Source organism: Lichenostomus cassidix, chromosome 6 (genome assembly GCF_008360975.1).
Source record: "Lichenostomus cassidix isolate B80296 chromosome 6, HeHo_3.0, whole genome shotgun sequence".
Lineage (NCBI taxonomy): Eukaryota > Metazoa > Chordata > Aves > Passeriformes > Meliphagidae > Lichenostomus > Lichenostomus cassidix.
Window position 1 is genome coordinate 9,430,141 of NC_139487.1, and position 21,054 is coordinate 9,451,194.

The 21,054-nt window shown below is 42.5% G+C and overlaps 2 protein-coding genes across 4 annotated transcripts; one reads left to right on the forward strand and one right to left on the reverse strand.

Moving 5' to 3' along the window:
• The first annotated feature begins 51 nt into the window (after positions 1 to 51).
• BBIP1 (BBSome interacting protein 1) lies at positions 52 to 2,932 on the forward strand. Its single transcript, XM_085064871.1, has 3 exons — positions 52 to 196; positions 268 to 482; positions 2,690 to 2,932. The coding sequence occupies exons 1-2, from the start codon at positions 151 to 153 to the stop codon at positions 441 to 443; spliced, it is 222 nt and encodes a 73-aa protein (XP_084920997.1). The 5' UTR covers positions 52 to 150; the 3' UTR covers positions 444 to 482; positions 2,690 to 2,932.
• On the reverse strand, positions 1,079 to 20,076 carry PDCD4 (programmed cell death 4). 3 transcript variants are annotated; one of them, XM_085064870.1, is made up of 13 exons: positions 19,959 to 20,076; positions 15,805 to 15,952; positions 14,557 to 14,653; positions 10,993 to 11,289; positions 10,358 to 10,452; positions 8,607 to 8,720; positions 8,114 to 8,335; positions 7,756 to 7,853; positions 6,111 to 6,225; positions 5,160 to 5,267; positions 3,976 to 4,086; positions 3,059 to 3,198; positions 1,079 to 1,849 (listed from the first exon to the last, which is right to left on the reverse strand). In XM_085064870.1, exons 3-13 carry the CDS (start codon positions 14,594 to 14,596, stop codon positions 1,789 to 1,791), a joined length of 1,401 nt encoding a protein of 466 aa, XP_084920996.1. In that variant the 5' UTR covers positions 14,597 to 14,653; positions 15,805 to 15,952; positions 19,959 to 20,076; the 3' UTR covers positions 1,079 to 1,788. The 3 variants fall into 3 exon arrangements, with proteins under 3 accessions (XP_084920996.1, XP_084920994.1, XP_084920995.1); XM_085064868.1 differs by lacking the exon at positions 19,959 to 20,076 and adding an exon at positions 19,631 to 19,778; XM_085064869.1 differs by lacking the exon at positions 19,959 to 20,076 and adding an exon at positions 16,880 to 17,144.
• Positions 20,077 to 21,054: the final 978 nt, after the last annotated feature.

Genomic DNA, 21,054 nt, shown 5'->3' on the forward strand with positions numbered 1-21,054 from the left:
CAGCGCGCATTGCGGCAGCCGGACTCCCTCCGGTTAGGCCTACCACTCCCAGCATGCACCGGGGCGCGACAGGGGGTGCATGGGCGTGGCGCCGCGCAGTGCAGGCTGGGAGCTGTAGTTCTGCGGGGGCGGTGCCGTGCCGGAGCCGCCATGCCGGAGGGAACGGGAGCGCTCCGGGAGGTGCTGCCCAAGCAAGGTACCGGCGGCGAGCACCGCCCGGCCCGGCCCGGCCCGGCGCTCGCTCACGGCACTTCTCTCCCTTTGCAGGGCAGCTGTCGGTGGAGGACACGGCCGCCATGGTGCTGTGCAAGCCCAAGATCCTGCCGCTCAAGTCGGTGTCGCTGGAGAAGCTGGAGAAGCTGCAGCGGGCGGCGTTGGAGGCGGCCCAGCCGGCTGAGGGGGCCCCGCCGCCGTCCGCGGGGGCCGCGCCGCCCCGGCAGTAGCGCGGGGAGGGTCGTGCCCGGCGGCACCCGCCAACGGAGGTACCGCTGCGGAGCGGGGCTGCGGATTACAGCGCTGGGCGGGGAGGCCGCGCGGCGGGCGCTGTCGGTGTAGAAGTTGCGCTGGTCGCTGCCCAGGCGATGTTTTAAACGCGTCTTTAGAAGTACCAGAACCCCTAGGACTGCGGGAGGAGGAGAGTTACACAACCCCACTGCTCTAAAGCGGGCTTAGCAGACCCGCTCGAGCTCTGCAGCGCTTGGCTCCTAGAGCACAGCGCGTCCCCGGCCCTGGAACGGCTATTCCCAGCATTTCGGAACACCTGAAATCTTGACATGAAACTCAAAAACAAAGGAGGCTCTACCGTGTTCGCGAAGCGACTCTTCCTTCGATACGTCTTGTTCTTGAGCAAGGGCTTGGCAAAGCTGTGCTGCAGAGACACGTTTACAGTGTCTGTGCCAGCCTGGACGCTCCTACGCAAGTCACTTGTGTTTTCCAAAACAGATCTGGTAAATACTTACTTACCACGAGTTTAATTGCTCAGTGCTTTCCTCCTGATTGCAATACCAAAGGGCTGCGTTAGATGTACCACTTAATTTGTTCTTTTTGAAATAAATAAAAGGGAGGCTGAAACAAGAGCTTCACAAAAAATATTTTTAATATGTTTTACCAGAACTTTTCACTTTTCCAGTTACATAGAAAAAAAGACAAGTTTGGTACATGGGGGCTGAAACCAACCAGTGTTCTCCCCTGAAACAGATGAATTTGTCTTGTGACCCAACTGTATTTTCTTGGGCTCTTTAAAACAAAGAAACTGCTATTTTTTTTTTCCTCCCAAAGCACAGTATTTCTTCAGCAGCAATGGAAATGAGATCACAGCAGCTTAACTTGACCCTTTTATAATAAAGCTTTGTATAAACCAGTGATTTTATGATGACAGCACTGTCCTGGAAAGAGCTAGCGGCAGTCAGACATCGATGCACACGTGGAATGATTAGGTCAGAAACATGGCACATACAGAGATAGCTTATTTGAAGGCACCACCACAGCAGAGTGGCCAGTTGTTCTACTATATGCCCAAAGAAAGAACACTTCTTCCTGAAATTTACAAAACTATTAAAAAAACCCAAAAAACAAAACAACAACAAAAAAAAAAAAAAACACTTTGTACCCAAAACATGTGCTCTTAAAAAAATACGAACTGTGCTAAGCAACTCTTAAATTTGGTATGTCCTAGATGTGTATACATACATACATACACACACCAGAGGAGCATGCGTGTTTGTATATATCGATAGCGAGCTATGTTCCCTTTCAGCTTGTAAGGCTTCAGGAGGGCAGTTCTCACATTCAGTAGCTTTCTAGCTTAAGACGACCTCCATCTCCTTCACTCACAAAACGCTTCCTGCCCCTGTAAGAAAGTAGAAAGTATCTTTTCAGTAATTCACAGTAACATTGGTTTTTTCTCTCTGAGAAGAACCTTCATCTTGGAAGTCAAATATAAAGTGTGAATTCAGCAGGGTTAGCAGTGATCACAACGTCAGCTCAGCTGCTTAAAAATGCTAGTTTGAAAACCTGAGAATGGTGGTTTTCTACCCAAAACTGAAGTACACAAACCAAAAATGCCTCTCAACATATAACTGGTAACCTAAGCTTTTGATGCAGTGATGACTCTCAACCCTCCCACACTCTCAAATCTGCAAAACATTTGATACCAAGACACACACAAACATGGTTTTAAGTGTAAAGTCCACAAATGGATGCTGTTCTTGATAAAGATTCTAACATTTTGAGATCCAAATTTATCACAAGCCATCAAGATGGTTTAAGAGCTCTTACAAAACACCCAAAATAGAAGACCTGTCAAATAAATAGTATTTCCAATGCATAAAATTCTGAATAATTCTGAAAATTCTAACATCCTATTTTAAAATTTACATGTATTCCCTGGAGGAAATGAAACTTAGTAACTGTTTTGTGACGAGTAAGGAGTTCACAGCCTACTGATTAGCTACAGTTCAAACAGCATTATTTATGCTATGAGTAACCAAATAACAAACCAAAAGCACTGTACAAATCACAGGACAGGTATGAGCGATGGGGTGTGTAGACCTTATCCCATGTTAGTATCCTGTTCCTTTTTATATAAACATTAGGACTGGTTGTCTGATCTTAGAACTCTACTCATGCTGTTTTGGTAAGTTGAAACCATTTTTGAAGAATTTTTTTCAATTTTTTATCCCTAATATAGCTGACAGTTTTCCACTGTCACCTATGGACCACTGTGACACTTGGATCTTCAATCTCAGTGATGCACTGACTTCTACCAAGCAAATCAGGAAACCAGAGGAGAGGCAGGCCTTTATCCTAGGGAGCACTGAGGGCTGCTGCCTGGGATTCACAGGAGGCTGACTTTCCTCAAGTATTTATCCCAGCCTCCCCATAACAGGATTTACATTAGTGCAGCTTCTTAATAAACTTTTTACCAGTCCAACCCTCTGTTTGTCCATCCTCCAGTTTCCCCTTTCAGTCAGCAACAGTTTGGTCTTAAGATGCTGCTTTCAGTAACCTATGACAGAAAAGAAGAGCAGCCTTTGCCTGTCTACAGTGAAACAAGTACCTTGAAGGGCAGAGGTCTCTCAGTGGTTTGGAGATGATTCCAGCCTGAAAACATTCCTCTACAAAGCGCTCGAGCACAGAATAGGAGTGTGGCACATCCAGGTTAATGTCTGGGATTTCACAGTAAACCCGTTCATAGCCCTGCAGTGTAAAGATTCAAATAATCATTTGGTTATTCTATGATTTTATTACAGTGTTTTTAAATACCCTTCTGCACTCCAGAGGATTTTTTTAAAACGTTTTGACACATATGTGGACTGTTTCAACAAACCTAGAGCAGAGCAGCTACAAGTCAGTAGAGAAACAAGGTATAATACCAGCCAACACCATGGCATTATACAAATACCCATCTACATAAAACCACCACTTGAATTTTTAACTCCTTTAGAAGTTGGAAATCCAGACAGTACAAAATTTGTACGTCAGCCTGGCTGTTACCACGTCAGTAGTAACAAATGGGTAGAAGAAAATTAAATGTCTTGCATGTAAATTAACCAAATGTGGCCACAAATGACCAACACAACAATTTATGCAGCAGGAGAAAGATTGGAGACAACCAGAGATGACTTCATTACAATCCACCAGCAACACAGCTGGGTCAATTTTGACATAAGTCTTGGTGTGGTCCCATCTGCCCTGGGACAGAATTGTTGTCCTATACTCATCCTGAGAAGCAAAGTCACAGATGATTCCAACTGTGCAAAATACTGGTTTCTATACTGTTCTAGTTGACATTTGTAATTAGCAGGCCTTTATTGTACTAATTCAGTTACACAGAACTATCAGATAAAAAGACCAACTTAAAAAATGAAGCAATATTGCAGCATTTTAAATTATTAGTTTTAACCATTTAAACACATAAAGGCAGCTGGAAATTTTGCATGACCTTATGCAAAGTTCTCTAAATGCCATACTCACTCTTTTCATTTGGTCCACAGTAATGACAGAAGACTTCCAGAGAGTTTTCAACAAATCCAGTATCATTTTAAAGGTCTTCTCTCCAGTTGACTCCAAAACCAGTACAATGGCCTAAAACAAATCATGCAAATGTTTTGACTAAAATGAAAACAGTGGCTCAGGTACATGATGTGTAACCATATGAGATACAGAAAGAAGTCAATGCATTATTAGGAATTTTCTGGGGGAAAAAAGCCCATTTGTTAGATGCACTCCCAATTTCAGTTTAATATTATTATTTGAAAAGAAAAACTGATTAGAAGTTCTTTGGATAAGATAAAAGGTATGAAAAAACCAGAAAGGAATAGACAGAGTGAAAAGCATTGCCTTTCTGTCTCTGGTTCCAGCACTACATGGCTATATCCATATGGCTGCTGCAGTACAGATGGCAATTAATTAATTTTGTGAAATTAATTTTGTATCCATGGGGTTTTAATGTTGTATCCATGGGGGTTTCTTATCTGTGATTTTAGAAGGACGCAGAAGCTTAAAATCTGCAGCACTCCACAACTCCCATCAACTGAAATGATTCTGCAGTTCTATTGTGAAGGAATTTTCTATAACAAGTCAATTTACTGAAAAGGAAATTTTGTAGATTGTGGGTGTTCAGCCTTATTGGTAAACAACCATTTCCCAATTTGGCAGATAAAAGAGTACAGCTGGGAACAATCTCCTATATAGGCTGGGTCTGAAATATCTGAGCTTTTACAAATGTGGTGGGTGAAACAATCCCACCCTGAAAAAGGAAGCTCTACAACTTAAAAAAAAACAGGTAACACCCATTAGAATACCCATGTATCTGAAACTAGAAGGAAATAAACACCACAACAAAGCACAGGAGGGTTTATTTGCTGTTATTCCTCAGCAGAAAATAAACTCAGATTGTTATTTTCAGGAGCCAATAATAATCTGAATTCAACTATTTAACTCCCCAAAATTAATTTTCAATCTTCCCAGAGTCAGCAGCAGCTTACTTGTTGCACAATGCACACACAAATGAACACACAAACTATTAACTTTACATGAAACAATTTAGTTATTCAAATAACAGAACAAGCAACCTAAGCTTCAGATGCCAGTTATATTATTTGCATGCCCACATCAAAATACCAACAATTATTAAAGGGACTCTGATTTCTCCTTACTTCATATACAAGTTCGTGGTGAAAATGGGGTACTTCCAGTTCCTGAAGGCAGCGTTCAGCTTCCAATACATCTCCAGACAGCAAATACTCTTTCAGCAACATATCAATCTGTTGAATTTTAAAATAAAAAACCCCAACACTAATTAGATACAAAATTTAAAAGCTGTCAGCTGTTTTGATACTCCACCACCAACCCAGCGGCAAGTTAGTTCCTCAAACTTGCTGCCAATGCTTTTATAAATATAATTAAATTCAGGCATTAATTAAATTGAGACGTTATCAGTAGCCTGAAATACAGTGTAAGCCAAATACCTATCCACAGTGCTGATATACAAGCACCAAAACCACTGCTTTGTAAGCTGTATATCACCATAAAAGGTTAATATGGGTGTGATTATGTCTACCTTCTCCCTTGAACACTACCTCATATCATCTGTTACAATCCCAACCCAGAAATTATAACATGACATTTTCCTTCACACCCGCTTACTTCACAGCATGGATCTCTAAACATACCTCTTTCTTCCTCTCTCTTTTTTCAGTTATTACTGTGCTTTTGATCAGCAATGCCAAAAAAATAATAGTTTATCTAGTTTAGCCAGTTTCATCTTGGCTCTTTTAATTATTTCATCACTTTATACTGTGAGGTCTTAAAAAGCTAAATGCTTACAAGTTTTGCTTAAAGCAAAAACAAACATATACTTGCAATACAGAATGTTGTACTAGCATGTTCCCACCAATGACATACTACAAAACCAACAAAATTATCTACATCAGTTTGTAAAAGCTACTTTGTCTAAATCAGTTACGTAAAAAAGGAAGTCCAAACAATAAAACAAAACCAACACCCGACATAAGACATCATTTTAATACAGGTCACATGTGTCTCTTCCCTCTACCCCAAACAAGGTAAGCTTAGACCAACTAGAGGGAGGGCAGTTTTGTCATTACCTCTTTGACCAGGTGTTTCACAGACTGCTGGCCCCCTCCTGCCCCCCACACGCTGTCAATGCGCTTTCCTCCCTTGCTCATGCTCAGCAGCACCGTCGCTCGGTCCAGCGCAGCTCTAAAGGCAAAGTCAGTGCTTAAAACATTACAGAACTTCATTAAATGCATCCACAACTTCCCCTATGGCCACTTCTCCTCAGACAAAGCTACCAGATCTTTGGGGAGAGGTCAGGGTTATCAACACCATGGGGACCATCTGGATCAAACAGCCAGCAAATGAGCTCCCCACATTTTCCATCTGCCACCTTTACTCTTCTGGTCATACCATGGTTAAAGACAGGTAACAATCCTGCAATGGCAGTAGATTGAATCACCAATGCAGAATCTGAAACATCCTCACAAAAAACAGCTGAATATTTTCTTATGCAGAAATAGATTGTATCCAGGCTCATCCAAGAATTGGCAGGTGGCAGCTTGGCAGGTGGATCTCAAACAAAAAAAGCCTGAGTTGATGCCACACTGAAGAAGAGCTTTTCTACCAAAATACTATTTTCCATTTGAGTCTAAAGAATTATGAAACCTTTAGAATTTAAGCCAAAAAAAACACTCTAGAAGGTAAATATGTAGTTGGGAAAAATGGCACAAGCAAGGGATGCCTGCCAGTTTATTGAAAAAAAAATTATAAAAAGGGAAGTAAGGTGAAAAAACCAGAAGTCTTAGATACAGTATGTACCATCCACATAAAGGAGGAACAGGTCTCCCAGTCCTCATGCTGGGGGCAAGCCAGTAATAATAACTCTATTCACCAAGATTTAACAGGCAGGAAAGACCGGCCAAGAAATAACAAAGGCAGCAAAGCATCCCAGATGTGCAGAATGCAGGCTACAATCCTTCAAATCACAGGACACATTCATATAAGTGACAGAGAACTTTCTCAATTTGAGCCCCCAAGGTAGGCAGCTAAGCATTCCTCTTCCTTTTGAAAATGCCCAATTATAATCACTGCAAATGCAACTTCTGCAAGATACAGGAGTTGAGCACCTCCATGTCAAGCCTGAAACATACACTTATAGGGGTAATAAAAATAATAAAACATGACTCATTATTAAAACATCCCTCTGTCAGAGATTGCTCCTTCAAACTTCTCACACTGACATGGAAAACAATTGTACTTCATGACAAATAAAGCATTACAGAAAAAGTCTCAGAAATCACTGCACAAGCTTCAAACCTTTGTAAGGCAAAACACTTAATCCCTTGTGTATTTCACAACATATTTACAGCAGCTGTCCTGATGCTATATTTACCCATTAATCACATTAAAGCTTTTTCTAAGACAAAACCTTCTATAATCACTTCTTGTTTCAGTTCATTTTTCACCCTCAAACATAAGCTGGACAACAAACCTGACAAACTGAACTCAAATGTATTAATACATTTTTCAGAACTCAGTATTTCTCCTCTGACTTGAGTCATTCTGGATTTTGTTGGTTTATGTGGAGATTTCGTGGAGATTTTTATAATTTTAAATTAAACAAAAAAAAATGTTAAAGAACTGCATGATTTATTCTGAAGCAGTAAATTTCTGATGATCATCTTTGACATTTGGAATAGAAAACTGTCTCTATATAGAAAGCAAGGAAATTACCGAGCTTGGACACAATCCACAGTGCCTTTGTATCCATCTATGTAGGTACTGCTTAGGATCCCATCTCCAACAGCTCTAGCAATGAACTGGCCCACCAACTGCAAGAAAACAGAAGCATTTTTAATTAAATGCTGAATTTCAAAGAAGTTCTAAGCAGATAATTATAATGCGCTCAGTTTTCAGATTTTATTTAAATGAGCTGTTTCAAAGTAAAAACACAGCCTGGGTAATTGGGAGAGGATTACAGACAGTAAGAAAATCAATAGATATTTTTCAAAAGACAGTCAGTTTCAGTTTATTTGATCTATTTTAGCCACACAAAGCTTTTGACGACTGGCATAAAGATTTACAAATATACCTGCGGTGCCCTGGGAGAATCCAACACCAATTCAGGTAGTTCTTTGAGCAGTCTATCAAATGATTTTTCCACATCAGTTTTGCTTACTACTGTCCCACAAAGGTCAGAGATAAGCTTAGATGTCATTTCCCTGTGACTAGCCTTCCCCTCTAATGCCAAGGAAACAGCCAGCACTGGCACACTGTATTTCATTTCACCAAGGTTTAAATTCTTCAGCATCTCCTAGATAAGAATTGAAAAACAAAACAATGAGATTTCAGAATTTTTATCATTTAAATATATAAACAGACATCAAATAAATATTTATGTGCTTATACTTATATAATTACATATATGCCTCTGGTCATGTAATTAATATTACTTGGGTATTCTTACAGTATACTTCTTGCCAACTTCTCTATAAACTCATTTATAGTCAGCAATCACATTACCCTGTATGGTACAGTTTTGCCCCCTGAAACAGAGAAATAAAGAGGCACATCACATAACATACCGAAACTTCATTGGTATCTCCATGTTCGAAATACTCCTGGATGATTGGTGTTAAAGTTTTTTCAAATGTTCTTTCATCAAGAGGTAGAACTACTGTTTCATAGACACAGTTCTCCTGTTTCAAAAGACAACAAAAGCAGATACCCTTACTCTTCTTGCACCTTAGGCAGCACTAATAGCATCAAAATGGATTTTTTAAATCCTTAATGCTTTCTTCCTGACAGTCAATATTTTGCCAGAAAACATTAGACTATGCCTCTACTATTAAAGTGTGGACAATGCTGAGTAACTGTCACACTTCTTCATATTTTAAATTTACTGCTAGCTGAATTCAACTGAAAGGCTGAATTTAAAGGCTGTTAAACAATGATAAACACACCTAACTCTGTTCCTAGGATTCAACTGATACTACAGGAGCAGAGGTCAAGTGCCTCCATACTGAAGGGAGAATGACAGAAGCTCCTGTCCCAGGCCAGCAGAGTTGGCTGTGCCACAGCACCTTCCCCTGCAAGTGGCACTCCCATCCCTGACAGGAAACCTGCCTTGTTCCCTCTTCCTTAGTGACTGTGTGACCAGACAGGCGGTGCCATGCACAAATCACACAAAAGGCATTTTCAGAGTATTTGTGAGCAAAGAAATTCCCTAAGGGAAAAAAGAGTCACACAGCAACTATCACCTGTCCTGCAGAGTTCCAGCAGCACCAGATCTCCCTGCTCTAACTCAGTTCCCTACTCCACACCTTCAGAAGCAACATTCAAAGCAATACTACAGAGCTGAACAAAGAAATCTGAACAAAAATGTTTTGCAACTAATGCTTAACGGAAAGAAACTTTTCATGATCAAGAAGTATAGCAGAAGTCAGAAACCTTATCCTTCCATGACACCAAAGTTACACAGAAAGTTTAATGAAGAAAGAATGTTCTTCTATGCACTTGTCAGCTCCATTTTTAATAGCTATTTCTGTTAATGGAAAGTGTGGAATTTTAGGGAGAATTGATCCTGGAAGAAGCTTTCTATATTCCCACATACTATTCCTTCTGCAGCTATGGCTACAGCAAACAGCCTCTACTCAAAGGACAGCACCATTGTTCTGCTTATGTCATACAGACTGCACTTACAGTCCATCTTACAATTGTATTGATCTCAGAGACTTTAGCAATCTGTTTGTAATCAGCATTCCCCTTTCAATGATACAAAACCCCTCTGCCCAGTAAGCTTTGCTTTCTTTCCCTTTACCCCAGTGATATGGCTATAAGATACAAGTTTCCATAACATATTCTAAATAAATATATGTCAACAAGATAACCAGGCTATCAACTTCATGCTGGTTTGAAGTGTTTACACCAAGCAAATAAAACACAATGGGTGGGTTGGGAATACAGGGAAGAGAAAAATCTGTAAAGAATACTTTGCTCACTAAATTCCCAACTTGAGCAAGTCTGTGTTGCATTTTTAGCACAGTGCCTGTGTGCAAAATAAGGCACATCCACCTCCATGGGAACCAGCAGTGCAGAACACACCTGAGAAAGGGATTCTGCTTACTCAGTCATGGAAAGAGGGCTTGGGAGTAAGATTTATGAGTATTACACTGTGACTTTTATACCAGCTGACTTTTAACTAGCCAGTAATCTATTCTTGAACATAAAAATGAGCATTTAGTGCAGCCAGGCTGACATTTATGTTAACACACAAGGTCACTGAAATCAATAAAAGGAAATATAAACCAACACTGCAAAGAAACCATTTGCATACCTGGTCATCATCATAATTAGGATCCTTGATATCTACTTCTTCCACATCATACACTTGGCCTGGTGTCCCCCAAACTCCTTTACCACCTGCTCCACCTGGCAAAATACAGGAAAGTCAGTAAGGACCACCAATTTACAAAGAACACTTGTGAGTTCAACACAACATTCTTTCACTTAAAAGTGATCTATCACTCTTTGTGCCCACCTCCTGACTAACAAGGTATGCTGAAAAGGGTCTGACAAGTTCCCAGTTCTGCAGCCACTTTTCATCACTTTCCAGTCAGACACTAGAAGCAGTATGAAACTACACAAGAATTACTGAAGGTTGAAACTGTACTTTCGAATATAACCATGATTTAAATTTGCATTAGTAACAGTCCCGTGAACCACTAACAGCACAAATTTGTGCGTTAAGTCTGCTATGGAAAGGTACTTCCCTCAGAGGTAGATATTAATTAATCACAGAGGTATTAGATTTGCTGCTATTAGCTCCTCTTGCCACCCACTATCTAACATAAAGGACCCAATGCCTTCACACAGAGACTGTGGTTTATGAAAATTACTTCCAGCAGAAAAATACACTTTGAACAAATCTCTATCTTTCTCATTCCACTCTCTTCACTAAGCTACACCGACCTTTCTTTGGTAGACCTCTCCCCTTTCCAGACCGGGATCGCCTGTCCAGGAGTTTGCCCTTTGGGCTCGTTGGTACAACTCCAATCTTCAGTGTCTCTCCATTCTCACTAACAGAGTCTCCTCTCCCAGAATCTCTAGAAGAGTTTTTCCTCAACCGTCTCTTTGCTTTAGCATTTATTTTGGCTTCAGTAATTGAAGTTGCAGGAATCCAATTGCCATTGATTTCAGTTTTTTGTTCCTCAGACCCACCATTTTCTTCATCACCGGAAAATGGAGCATCATTTAGATTCTCAAGTTCTTAAAAAGAAGACAAAAAAAATTAAAATTAAAGAGTTATGTTAGAATATCAAATCACTTTGTATTTAGAAAGGATTATAACATAATATAAAACTCTTGTTTCCAACAGTGTCGAGGCAAATGTTTTTAAAATATGTCTACACATCACAGTAATAAGGAGTTCCTTATTCCCCTGCACAAAATATCCACAATCTAAACAGAGCAGATGTCAAGAGTTGGAAAGCAAACGAATAAAACCATACATAAACCACAGAAAACCCCACCCTTGTTAAACAAAAACTATCAGAACTCCTTAGTACATTAGATCTAAGTGCTTCGCTCTCACTCCACCCACTCTTCTCTTGATTTAGAAACAAATGAAACTGCCAATACAGTAAATTCTGTAGGAACTCGCTAATGTTAAAAGACTCGTCACCCAAGTGAAATCAACTCCCTAAATCATCAACCAACATTCCCCTTATTCAATTCAAGGAACTTCAAACACAGCTCACTAAAAGAAAAGCAACAATTTAGGTGTAGAAGAATATAAAAACATCACTATTTCTATTTTTTAAAGTTATGAGGGGAAAATGCTGTTCAAAACAAAGCTTGGAGAGCTTGGTAATGAAGATTCATAGACTACAGTCCTTTGAATCAGTGGGATCTCTGTTCTCTATGGATTGTCTCTCACTGTAGTTTCTGTCAAGACTGCTTCTGAACACAACACAGTCAAAAATAATAGGTTTGTTTTGTACCCAACAAAAAATTCTCTCACAACTTAAAGATCTGTAAATGTCTCAGAGTGCTGAGAAGTGCAGTAACTTCACTCTCTGAGGAAGCTAACGCACATTTAAAATTTAGGTCTAAAGTCTTATTTCACAAAGTGAAGTTGTCCCCAACTTGTGCTGTGTGGTTCAGCAGAATTTCTTATCTAGAGCATTATAAACAAAAGCCTTCACAAGCTATTCTTCCTCTTCTTAACCCATCAAGATTAAAAAAAAAAAAAAAAAAAGAAAAAGCACCTGGGAACCTATTTACATTCCAGTGAGTACCCTGGGAGTCCTTGCAAATTAGAAGACACACACACAAAGACAACAGCCTCAGCTCTCTTTTACTCATCCTTTTCTTGAGAACAGAGTAGAGTCCTAAGGACACAGCCTATAGCCCTAACACTAGCAGGGCAATAATAGGGCACACAAAATAAGCTGCTTTTCCAAAACTGCTTTACAGAAAAAGGCATTGCTATAAACCAGAACATGAAGAGTATTTTAAATGTGAGTTTGAACTTAGCTAATGTATTAATTCATCATTCTGATACCTTGTCATTAGCATCATACCATTTGGCAATACTTCTCAGAATTATGCTTTTTTCACTTCAAAACAGGTTCATGAAAAATTGTTTTGAAAGCAAAATGAACTAATAAAATATTGCCAACCTCCAAGTATTTACCCATATCAAAGAGGATATTACACTACAAACTGAACAAACTTTGATGGAACTGCCTCCTTTGTGATCAAAGAAATAACATTTAGATGCTGGTGTTCACAGATGTGAATGCTACAGCTGAGCAATAATGCAGCCATTCCATGCTAAGCTTCATCTTTCCACTCATTACTCCCACAAAAGCATTCATTTTACGCTTGCAGCAAGCTAAAATAGAAAAGCATGCATCACATCCAGGAAAAGATTTCTCACAAGCAGCTTTCTCAGTTTATCTAACATTTTAATAAAACAATGAGAGATTTGCATAAAGCTAACAGAGGGGAAAAAAAGAGCAAACTCAAACAGGTTTCCTTCCTCTCATTCCCCAGGAGACCCTGTCAGCAACAACCAGCTCCTCTCAGTCAAATATGCTCAAATTCTTCTTCATGCTCAGTCTCCCATGAATTTCTCCAGTCTAGACCTGTGACCTGGCTGTCCAGAAACTCCACTCTTCAATGACCACTTACTTCTTCCTCAGTTTCCAAAGAAAATGGCCAACAATTAACAACAGTCAGTCCTGATTCCAACAGCAAAGCCTAAAAAGGGAGGCTATGGTCCAACCTCCTTACACAATCCTGCTCTCAGGTTCAAGACTAAAGGAAATCCTCCACAGGAAACATCCAACTTAATATTTCTCACTGCACTACTAAACTATTTTTTATTTAACACTGTCACTTCCAGCTGCAACCTCTTTCTCCATAATATTGTAACCAACTGGTCCTTCACTATTAGTCACCTAGTAAGGCTGAAAAAACAGGCTAAACACATATACTCTTTTCCAAAATTTTATAAAATAAAATAAATAATAAGAACCTATAAAATGGTGCAGGTCTTCCTTCCAGCTTCTCATTTTCACATGATATAACATATACATATGTAGGCAGTAACAGTCTTCAATCAACTTTAATACTTTGCTTAATTAAGAAGTTACCCAAATTTATCCTATTACCCTGCCATTAAGCCTAGCAGGTTCACTTAAAATCTGTGCTTTCATGGCGCTACCTTCATTACCAAAGCCAATTTAAACTGTCCAAACTCAGTCAACCCAGCTCTCTGGCAGCTTCCCACTTACTAACCAAATACAAGCCTAACATGTTGAGAACCAAGGTATCTTCTGCATTAACCTAATTCAGCTTAAATATCAGAAATCATATGGAGTATGCTGCCACCGAAACTGCATTACCTGCCATCTCAACATATACACATTTTATTATGAAAAACATTTAAAACCTCTTTGACATGAAAGAGTCAGTACAGACCATCACAACCTTTGGAAGACACAGAAAACAACATGATCTAACCAAGTATAAAAGAAATGTGTGATATGGACAACACAGTTAATTTCATGGCAGTCTCTAATATGTACTTCCTGAATTTTTCCCATGCCAACCCACTTCCAGTCAAATCCTTCAACATTCATTTCCCCTAATTTTAAGGTAGTTACATAAAAGCAGAATTTGTACCTCTAAAACAAACCTACATGTTTTATTTTTGAGATTTTTCTTTTCTTCACAACAGCACTGCTTGAACTTAGATGATAAGAAGACAAGCGCCACTACAATCCAGTAACTTACAGAAATGCTAACTTTATTATTTGAATAAACTTTAAATAAATGTAATACAGCAGGATACTATGATATATAATTGAAAGAACTATTCTGTAAGTTTTTGATTTTTTTTAACCAGTATTGTTAGAAAATTATCAGATGATACATTTTATCTACAGAGAACACTTCTGATCAGCAAAGCAATTGTAAGTTAAAAAAAAAAAAACAAACAACCAAACAACTGAATATATTACTTACCTGTTGTGGTAATATAAATGTGCTCCTTTTCTATTTCCATAGCTGCTTAACAGAGCTGACTGTGAAATGTAAAGTCTTAATGTTTTCCCTCCAAAGCCTAAACAGAAACAGAGAAGCTTAGGGAACAATAAACACTAGACTGAATTTTGAAGTAAAATGCAAAGGCTTCACTCACAAAAAACTGGGGAACTTAAGCTATAATTAACTAGTAGTAAGAACTGAAATGTTCCTGGGAAGGTAAATGGTGTAGCAAGAGAGAAGCACCACCCTCAAACACATGTAAGCCTGAATGCTTTAGCAGCTATCAGTTCTGTTGCTTATAAAGGCGACAAAAGCCGTTATTTTAAGGCTAAAAGCCCCATGTATGCTGCTTTTTTTGGCTGATAAAAGCCACCTCTATCAACCTAGACTGTCCTGCTCTGCAAAGTGGTTATCTGTATGAACATACAGTATCAATGTTATAATTGCATCCACGAGAGAAACGCTCTTCATGTGAATGATGCTGATAAAATGGTACCAATTTATCGAGCTCAGTTCAGCCCTTAGAAAACAAGTTAATTTTTGATCCTCCCCTCAAGGACACAGCCTTCATTTTACTGTATGTGTACATACAGCTATCAAGCTTTCACATCTGTGCTTCTGCACCTTTCAAACACTCCTTGCAACCACCATTCAATTGGCAAGGGATAAAGTTCTCCCTGTTTAAACACTTCTCTTTTTCTGCTCCTTTCTCCCCCTTCCTCGTAGCTGCTATTCTCCAAACCACCCCATGTCACTGCATCATCCATCTTCCCTTTCTGCACACAAAAAATGAATGAGAATTCCCTTGTATACTTTTTCACCTGCAGGATTTTCACAAATCCTTTCATAGGCCTGGGAATATTACTGGTATTTGTGTCTGTCCCACAAGAATTCATTAGCTCTTTTTTCCCCTATGTCATCCTTTGCTGCCCTGAAAACTGTTCACCGTTGAGTGGCAAGATTGTGACACCAAACGACTGCATTCCCTTCCCCTTTTCTTCTCTTCCCTGGTTTTCCCCTTTCATGCCCACTTGCCTACCACAGACCCACTAATGGCAAATGATTCATCACAAACCGTTGGCAATAAAGAAACTCTGGTTTGGGGCACAGCATTCAGCTGTCACAGTCTTGCATTGCCTAATGCCAACCCAAACAGCTGCCAGCCTTGTGTAATAAAAGTCCTCCCTGCCCCACACTGTTTTTAGATAAACATTTTTCGTGAGTTACCTCAAGCAATCATTCAGGAGTTCTCAAGTGTTCCCAGCCACTGTTGGTTGAGATATTTTTCCGTGTGGGTTTCAGTCAAATCCAAGAAAACTACCTTGTATGAACAGTGCTGTTCTTCCTAGTGGAATGTTCCATCAGTTGTCCACCTCTATGAAAAAGACAAAAAAAGCACAAAACCTATGTTAAATAACAACCACAACTTTAATAATTTGTAACTAAGTTGTCAATTTCACGTGTAGAAATGTTCTTCCTGTACAGGACCCTAGCTAAAATCTTCCACCTGTGCTAACATAATAAATAAGAACCCAACTTCCATGTGATGCCTTTCTGAGATTCAGCACCCTACTTTGTTTGTAATATGGATGATGGAATATCCAAGCCTTGCAAGTCCCACTGTCACACTGATCAGGAGATAGGAGATAGTTCTCAGTTCAGCAATGCATCTTCTCACTAACTCAAACTAGCAGATTGCTGGAACTTGAGAATGCTGGTATTTATCACTGTATCCAAAACACATCACTTTCTGATTTGCAGACTTATACCACTGCACAGTACCAATCAGCTACAGAACACAACTTGCAAAACTGCCTTAAAAACATCAGACTCCATGTTGGAAGAGATAATACGGGAATAAAATGGACAGAAGCCACTTTAGGCAAAGCACAAATGCCGTGGAAGTTTCTAAGATGAATCAGTGATATGAACAGTACTTGTAAAGCAGTTCATCAGACAAGGGTATTTTTGCAAGTCACTGAAAACCATCAGTAAAACATGCTCGGTGCTCTATATCCACTACCATTCTTTCATTTTATCTACAGGCAATTCTACCCCAGAAGGTACATTGATCTATAGAAACAACACACGCTGCAGGACAAAGCTTCCAAAACTTATCAAGGCCTCCCACAGGCGCAAAACATCCCCGAGTAACTTCTACATGGCACAGACTTTTTTCCCCTTCTCCCTAACTTTAGGCAAACACCCCCCATTCACCGAAGCTTTGGACACCTGCCAACACCACCAGCTGCTGTCCTGCAGCCACACACGCAAAAGCCACGTTAAGATTCGGTACTCCTACCAAACCCGTGCCGCGGGCCGGGACCAACGGCGGCGCAGCGCCGGCGCCGAGGAGCGGGCGGGACTGACGGCTCAGGCCCCGCGGCCCGGACCGAGGGCTGCAGGCCGCTGGCAGCGCGACCGAGGGCTCGGGCCGCCGGAGCCGGGCTGGCGCACAGGCACGGGCCTGGCAGTGGCTGCCGCGGCCCGGGAGCGCCCGCAGCTCCCGGGATGCGCCCGCAGCACCGCCGCTCCCTCAGGGCCGCCGGGCCGGGCCGACTCCCCTCAGCCCTCAGCCGCCGCGCGCGCTCCCGCTGCCGGCCGTGCGCGAGCGAGCGAGCGAGCGCGCGCCCGCAGCCCAGCCCGGCCCAGCCCCCGCGCGCGCGCGCCCGGCCCCCGCCTGCCTGCCTTTTCTGCCCCAGCGACACGGCCACCCGCGGCGCGGCCATTGGCTGGCTGCCGCCCGCCCCGCAGCCAATCGGCGGGCGGGAGTGGTGGTGGGCGGGGCCAGGCGCGCGTTCGGCGTGGAGGGAAGGCCGGGGGAGCGCGGGGAGGGCGAGACCATCGCGGGTGGGTGGGCGGAGGGGGAGCGGGAAGGAGCCATCGGTGCGGGGAGGCGAGCGGGGCTGAGGCGAATCTGACCGGCGGCCTCCGTTTCCCTGAGGGGCACAGCCCGGAGCGCTCACACCGGGACAGCACCGCCTGGCCCTGCCATGGAGGGGGCAGGTGTGAAGCGGCAGCCCCCGGCGTGTGGGAGAGCGGCTCCGCACATCCCGCCCGGGGCTGCTGGGTGCTTGCACCGGGGCAGCCGCGGGAACGCGGGTAGCTGTGCCTGGCTGCCCCTCGACGTGCTGTCCTACTTCTTTAATTAAAAGGCATTATTTTCCGTCTCTGAAGCAAAACCATCAGAAACATAATGTATTCCCTCTTCTCTGTGTGTGTTGGTCTCTGCTAACAAGGGGAGCTCAGGCCCTTGTCTCCCTCCCCACACGAGGCCTTTCCCCGGCCCTGGACGGGCTTTGGGCAGGGCGGGAAGCTCCGCAGTCCCTCAGAGCTGGCAGGCGGGATTCCTGCTGCCCAGCAATCGATGGGAAGAGCCGCTGCAGCCACCTTGTCCCCTGCTGAAACCCTTACCACTCCGCAGGTTTAGGACTGACAGCCAAACCGTGCATGCCCGTCCGCAGCCTTCCAAACTTTGCACCTTCAGTTTACATTTACGCTGTTTACACGAGCTGCCCGAGGGCACACACCTAATTAGAGATGACAGTCTCCTCTCTCTCATTGTCATGTGTTTTGCCTCCATTCAGGTCTCTCCTCAAAACTCAGCTCACCCTTTGTTTTCTCTCCCTAATTTGTCCCTGTGGAGAGTCCAAGCGATGAGGGAAGCAAATACAGATCCCTTCTGCTTTGGTACTTGTGCACTGCAGGATTTTCCAGCTGCCAGCAAGAGAAACCTCCTCAGTTAACCAGATTGTGACTTAACTTTTGTAGTATTATTACATATTTTCCCAGTATAATTCTACTCTAGATTGGTGTACTTTTGACTGAAATAAGAGCCGAAGTTCCCTTGTGTAAGAGCCTCTGAATTAATTTACTGGCCCGGCTCTGCATGAATCATCCAAACTAGGTTTAAGATTTAAAACAACAATTATCTGTTAAAAGAATGTGTGGCATGACTGCATGTTTTTATGATACTTTCCCTATCAGACAAATGACAGAAAGAAAACCTTTCTTGCTCAGGAAGACACTAAATTGCAGAATTTTTCAAGTCAGAACAGTCCAACATGCTCACACAAGACTTTTTTCACATGCAACCTAGAGGCAGCCTCAAAAGATGTTGTTTCCCCATCAATCAAAAAATAGCTCCTGGTTTGCTCTTTAATAATAGCACCTCTGCTGATTAGTGCATTCCAAGCAAAATACCTCAGTGTCATCACCAAGATCTGGAAAATAAATAAATTCTAGCCATTAACACTGATTGTGGAATTCACCTCCCCCTGCAAGGCAGAGTGGGGCTTTAAAGAGATTTTTCAGTAAAGAGGATAGAGGTGTCAGAGAGACTGAAACAGTAACCAGAACCTGCACAAGAGAAGATGGCACAAAACACAGCATCATGCCAACTACACATTTTAAAGCAGCACGGAAAATTGCTAGAGGCTTTTCTGCTAAAGTTTAGTGCTGGATCACTTCCAAGAGGCCTAAAAGCTGGGTCAGTAGTCAAAAGAAGATGAAAACCCCCAAATCCTCCAGCACACCTCCAGACAAGAACATTGTGTGGTTTTTCTTTCTTCTGTCTCTATTAGCCGCTGGGTTATCAATCACTGAAAATCTCATTTGCACATATTTTCTGATTTCTAAAGCACTGTGACCTGAAAAAGAGCTGATGTGCATGTAAGATTATTTGTATTTTTCCACTGCATCAACCAGCTTACTAAAAGATATCGCCTCTTTTTGCCTTTCTAACCCCAAAGCTGACTGCAAAAATCGGAAGACAGCTCATCACATGCTAACCTCTGAGCTGTAGAGACCTGCTCGCTCCCTCCTGCCCTCCCTCCCCCAGACACGTTAATAGCAAACACACCACCAAAATCCCCATAAAAACAAAACAGCAGAATTCCTTCTTCCATAGAAAAAAAAAAAAAACCAAAAAAAACCAACAAAAAAAAAAAAAAACCCAGAACCAAACAAACTCTTTGGACCGCTTCTGGTGGATTTGCAGCTCGAGGGTGTCCAGCTGGACCCCTAGCTGCCCGACACTTGCATCCCGGGTTACCTGTGCCGCTCCACAGCCGCCCGGCCCCTGCTGCGCTTCCACCCCTACAGCCGCCGATCACCTGGAGCAAAATGCTTGCACGGAGGCGAGCAGGTCACTTTCTAGCAGCCTTCCTTCCTTAGAGCCTGCTGGGTTGTTTTCAAACTCTCCCCTCCCTTTCTCACATGCTGGCCAAGCCCTCCCGTAACACCCAGGGGAGGAATCCATTGGCTGGAGTTCCCCAAAACGCGTGGAGCAGCCCTTCCCCCAGCCCGGTGTCTGGTGCACAATAGACACCGCGTGTCTCCGGGCTGTCCTGGCCAGCCTGCTGCCGGCCTTTGCTTCTCACCGAGCTCTGCGCTGTCCCTGGGGTGACCCACGTAGGTCTTCCGACCTCCCGCACCAGAGTGAGCAGTGAGAAACAGAGAGAAGTTTTGCTTTGGGTTAGAAACATCACCCAGCGTTTCCCTTGCGCTCCCCACTGCGGATTTTTCAAAGTTTTACTTTCTGTTTTAAATATTTTCGATAGGCAGCATCTGTGCTCCTGACACCTCAGCAGTGCTGTTTGATTACAGTCGAGTCTGTTACTGTGTCACTTGGAATAAGAATTTCCACACATAATGCAGACAGCAAAAATGTATCATATCTGTTAAATCAATCTGCTCTGTTCAGTTGCCTGTCTCGTGGCCTTCTGCTTTCTTCCCGTTCAGACTACATTTATTTTTGCATCTTCGGCAAAGGTGCCTTCATAAAATGAACTGCAAGCACAGCAAACCCATTCTTCTTCATCAGGCTGCGTCAGCTCCAGGTTGAAAGGGTACTAAAACACGCCTTCACTTTTTTTAATACTCAGTAATTAAGGCTGCTTTTGAACATCCTGGTGCAGCTCCATCCGAGAGCTGGGAACGGGGCTGTGCTGCAGACCTGGCTGTGCAGCGCCTGTCGGGGCTGGGCGCCCTTGCGAGGTGGAGAGAGATCACGGTGCGTTTGCCTGAGCACGGAGACTGAGGTGTCACCCACTGCCCTGGCTTTGCAGAAACACTTTCCCGAACCACTGCCTTCCTGTGTCTATCGTGGCTTCCCAGGACTTGCCCCTCACATTGCACAAGATGCCTCCCCTGTTCACGGTTTTGAGTTCATCCCCCTGCCAGCGGCAGCCCCGGGTTTGCTCTGTAAAACTGTTCCAGGCATGTCTCCTCCGTGCTGCCGTTGTCATCTGTTCATTCTTGCCTTAACAAAGGGCAATCACGCATCTGAAAAGACGCTTTACTGGAAAGGGCTGAACTTGTGAAATGTGCAGAAAAATGGGAGTACTTGATTTAAGAGTTCCAGACAGTGAGTTCATTTAAAAGCTAACAACCAGAAACACAAAGTGCCACCTCTTCCTTAGAATAATTGTCCCTTTTTCTGGTTTACTGTGGGAGAAAATCTTAGGCAGCCATTTA

Excerpts from the sequence above, each read along its gene's own strand:
- BBIP1 (XM_085064871.1), top strand. The coding sequence starts at position 151 with ATGCCGGAGGGAACGGGAGCGCTCCGGGAGGTGCTGCCCAAGCAAG. Across the intron at positions 197-267 it reads GGAGGTGCTGCCCAAGCAAG|GGCAGCTGTCGGTGGAGGAC; the intron begins GTACCGGCGGCG and ends CTCCCTTTGCAG.
- PDCD4 (XM_085064870.1), bottom strand. The coding sequence starts at position 14,596 with ATGGAAATAGAAAAGGAGCACATTTATATTACCACAACAG. Across the intron at positions 11,290-14,556 it reads CATTTATATTACCACAACAG|AACTTGAGAATCTAAATGAT; the intron begins GTAAGTAATATA and ends CTTCTTTTTAAG. Across the intron at positions 10,453-10,992 it reads GAGAGGTCTACCAAAGAAAG|GTGGAGCAGGTGGTAAAGGA; the intron begins GTCGGTGTAGCT and ends GTATTTTGCCAG.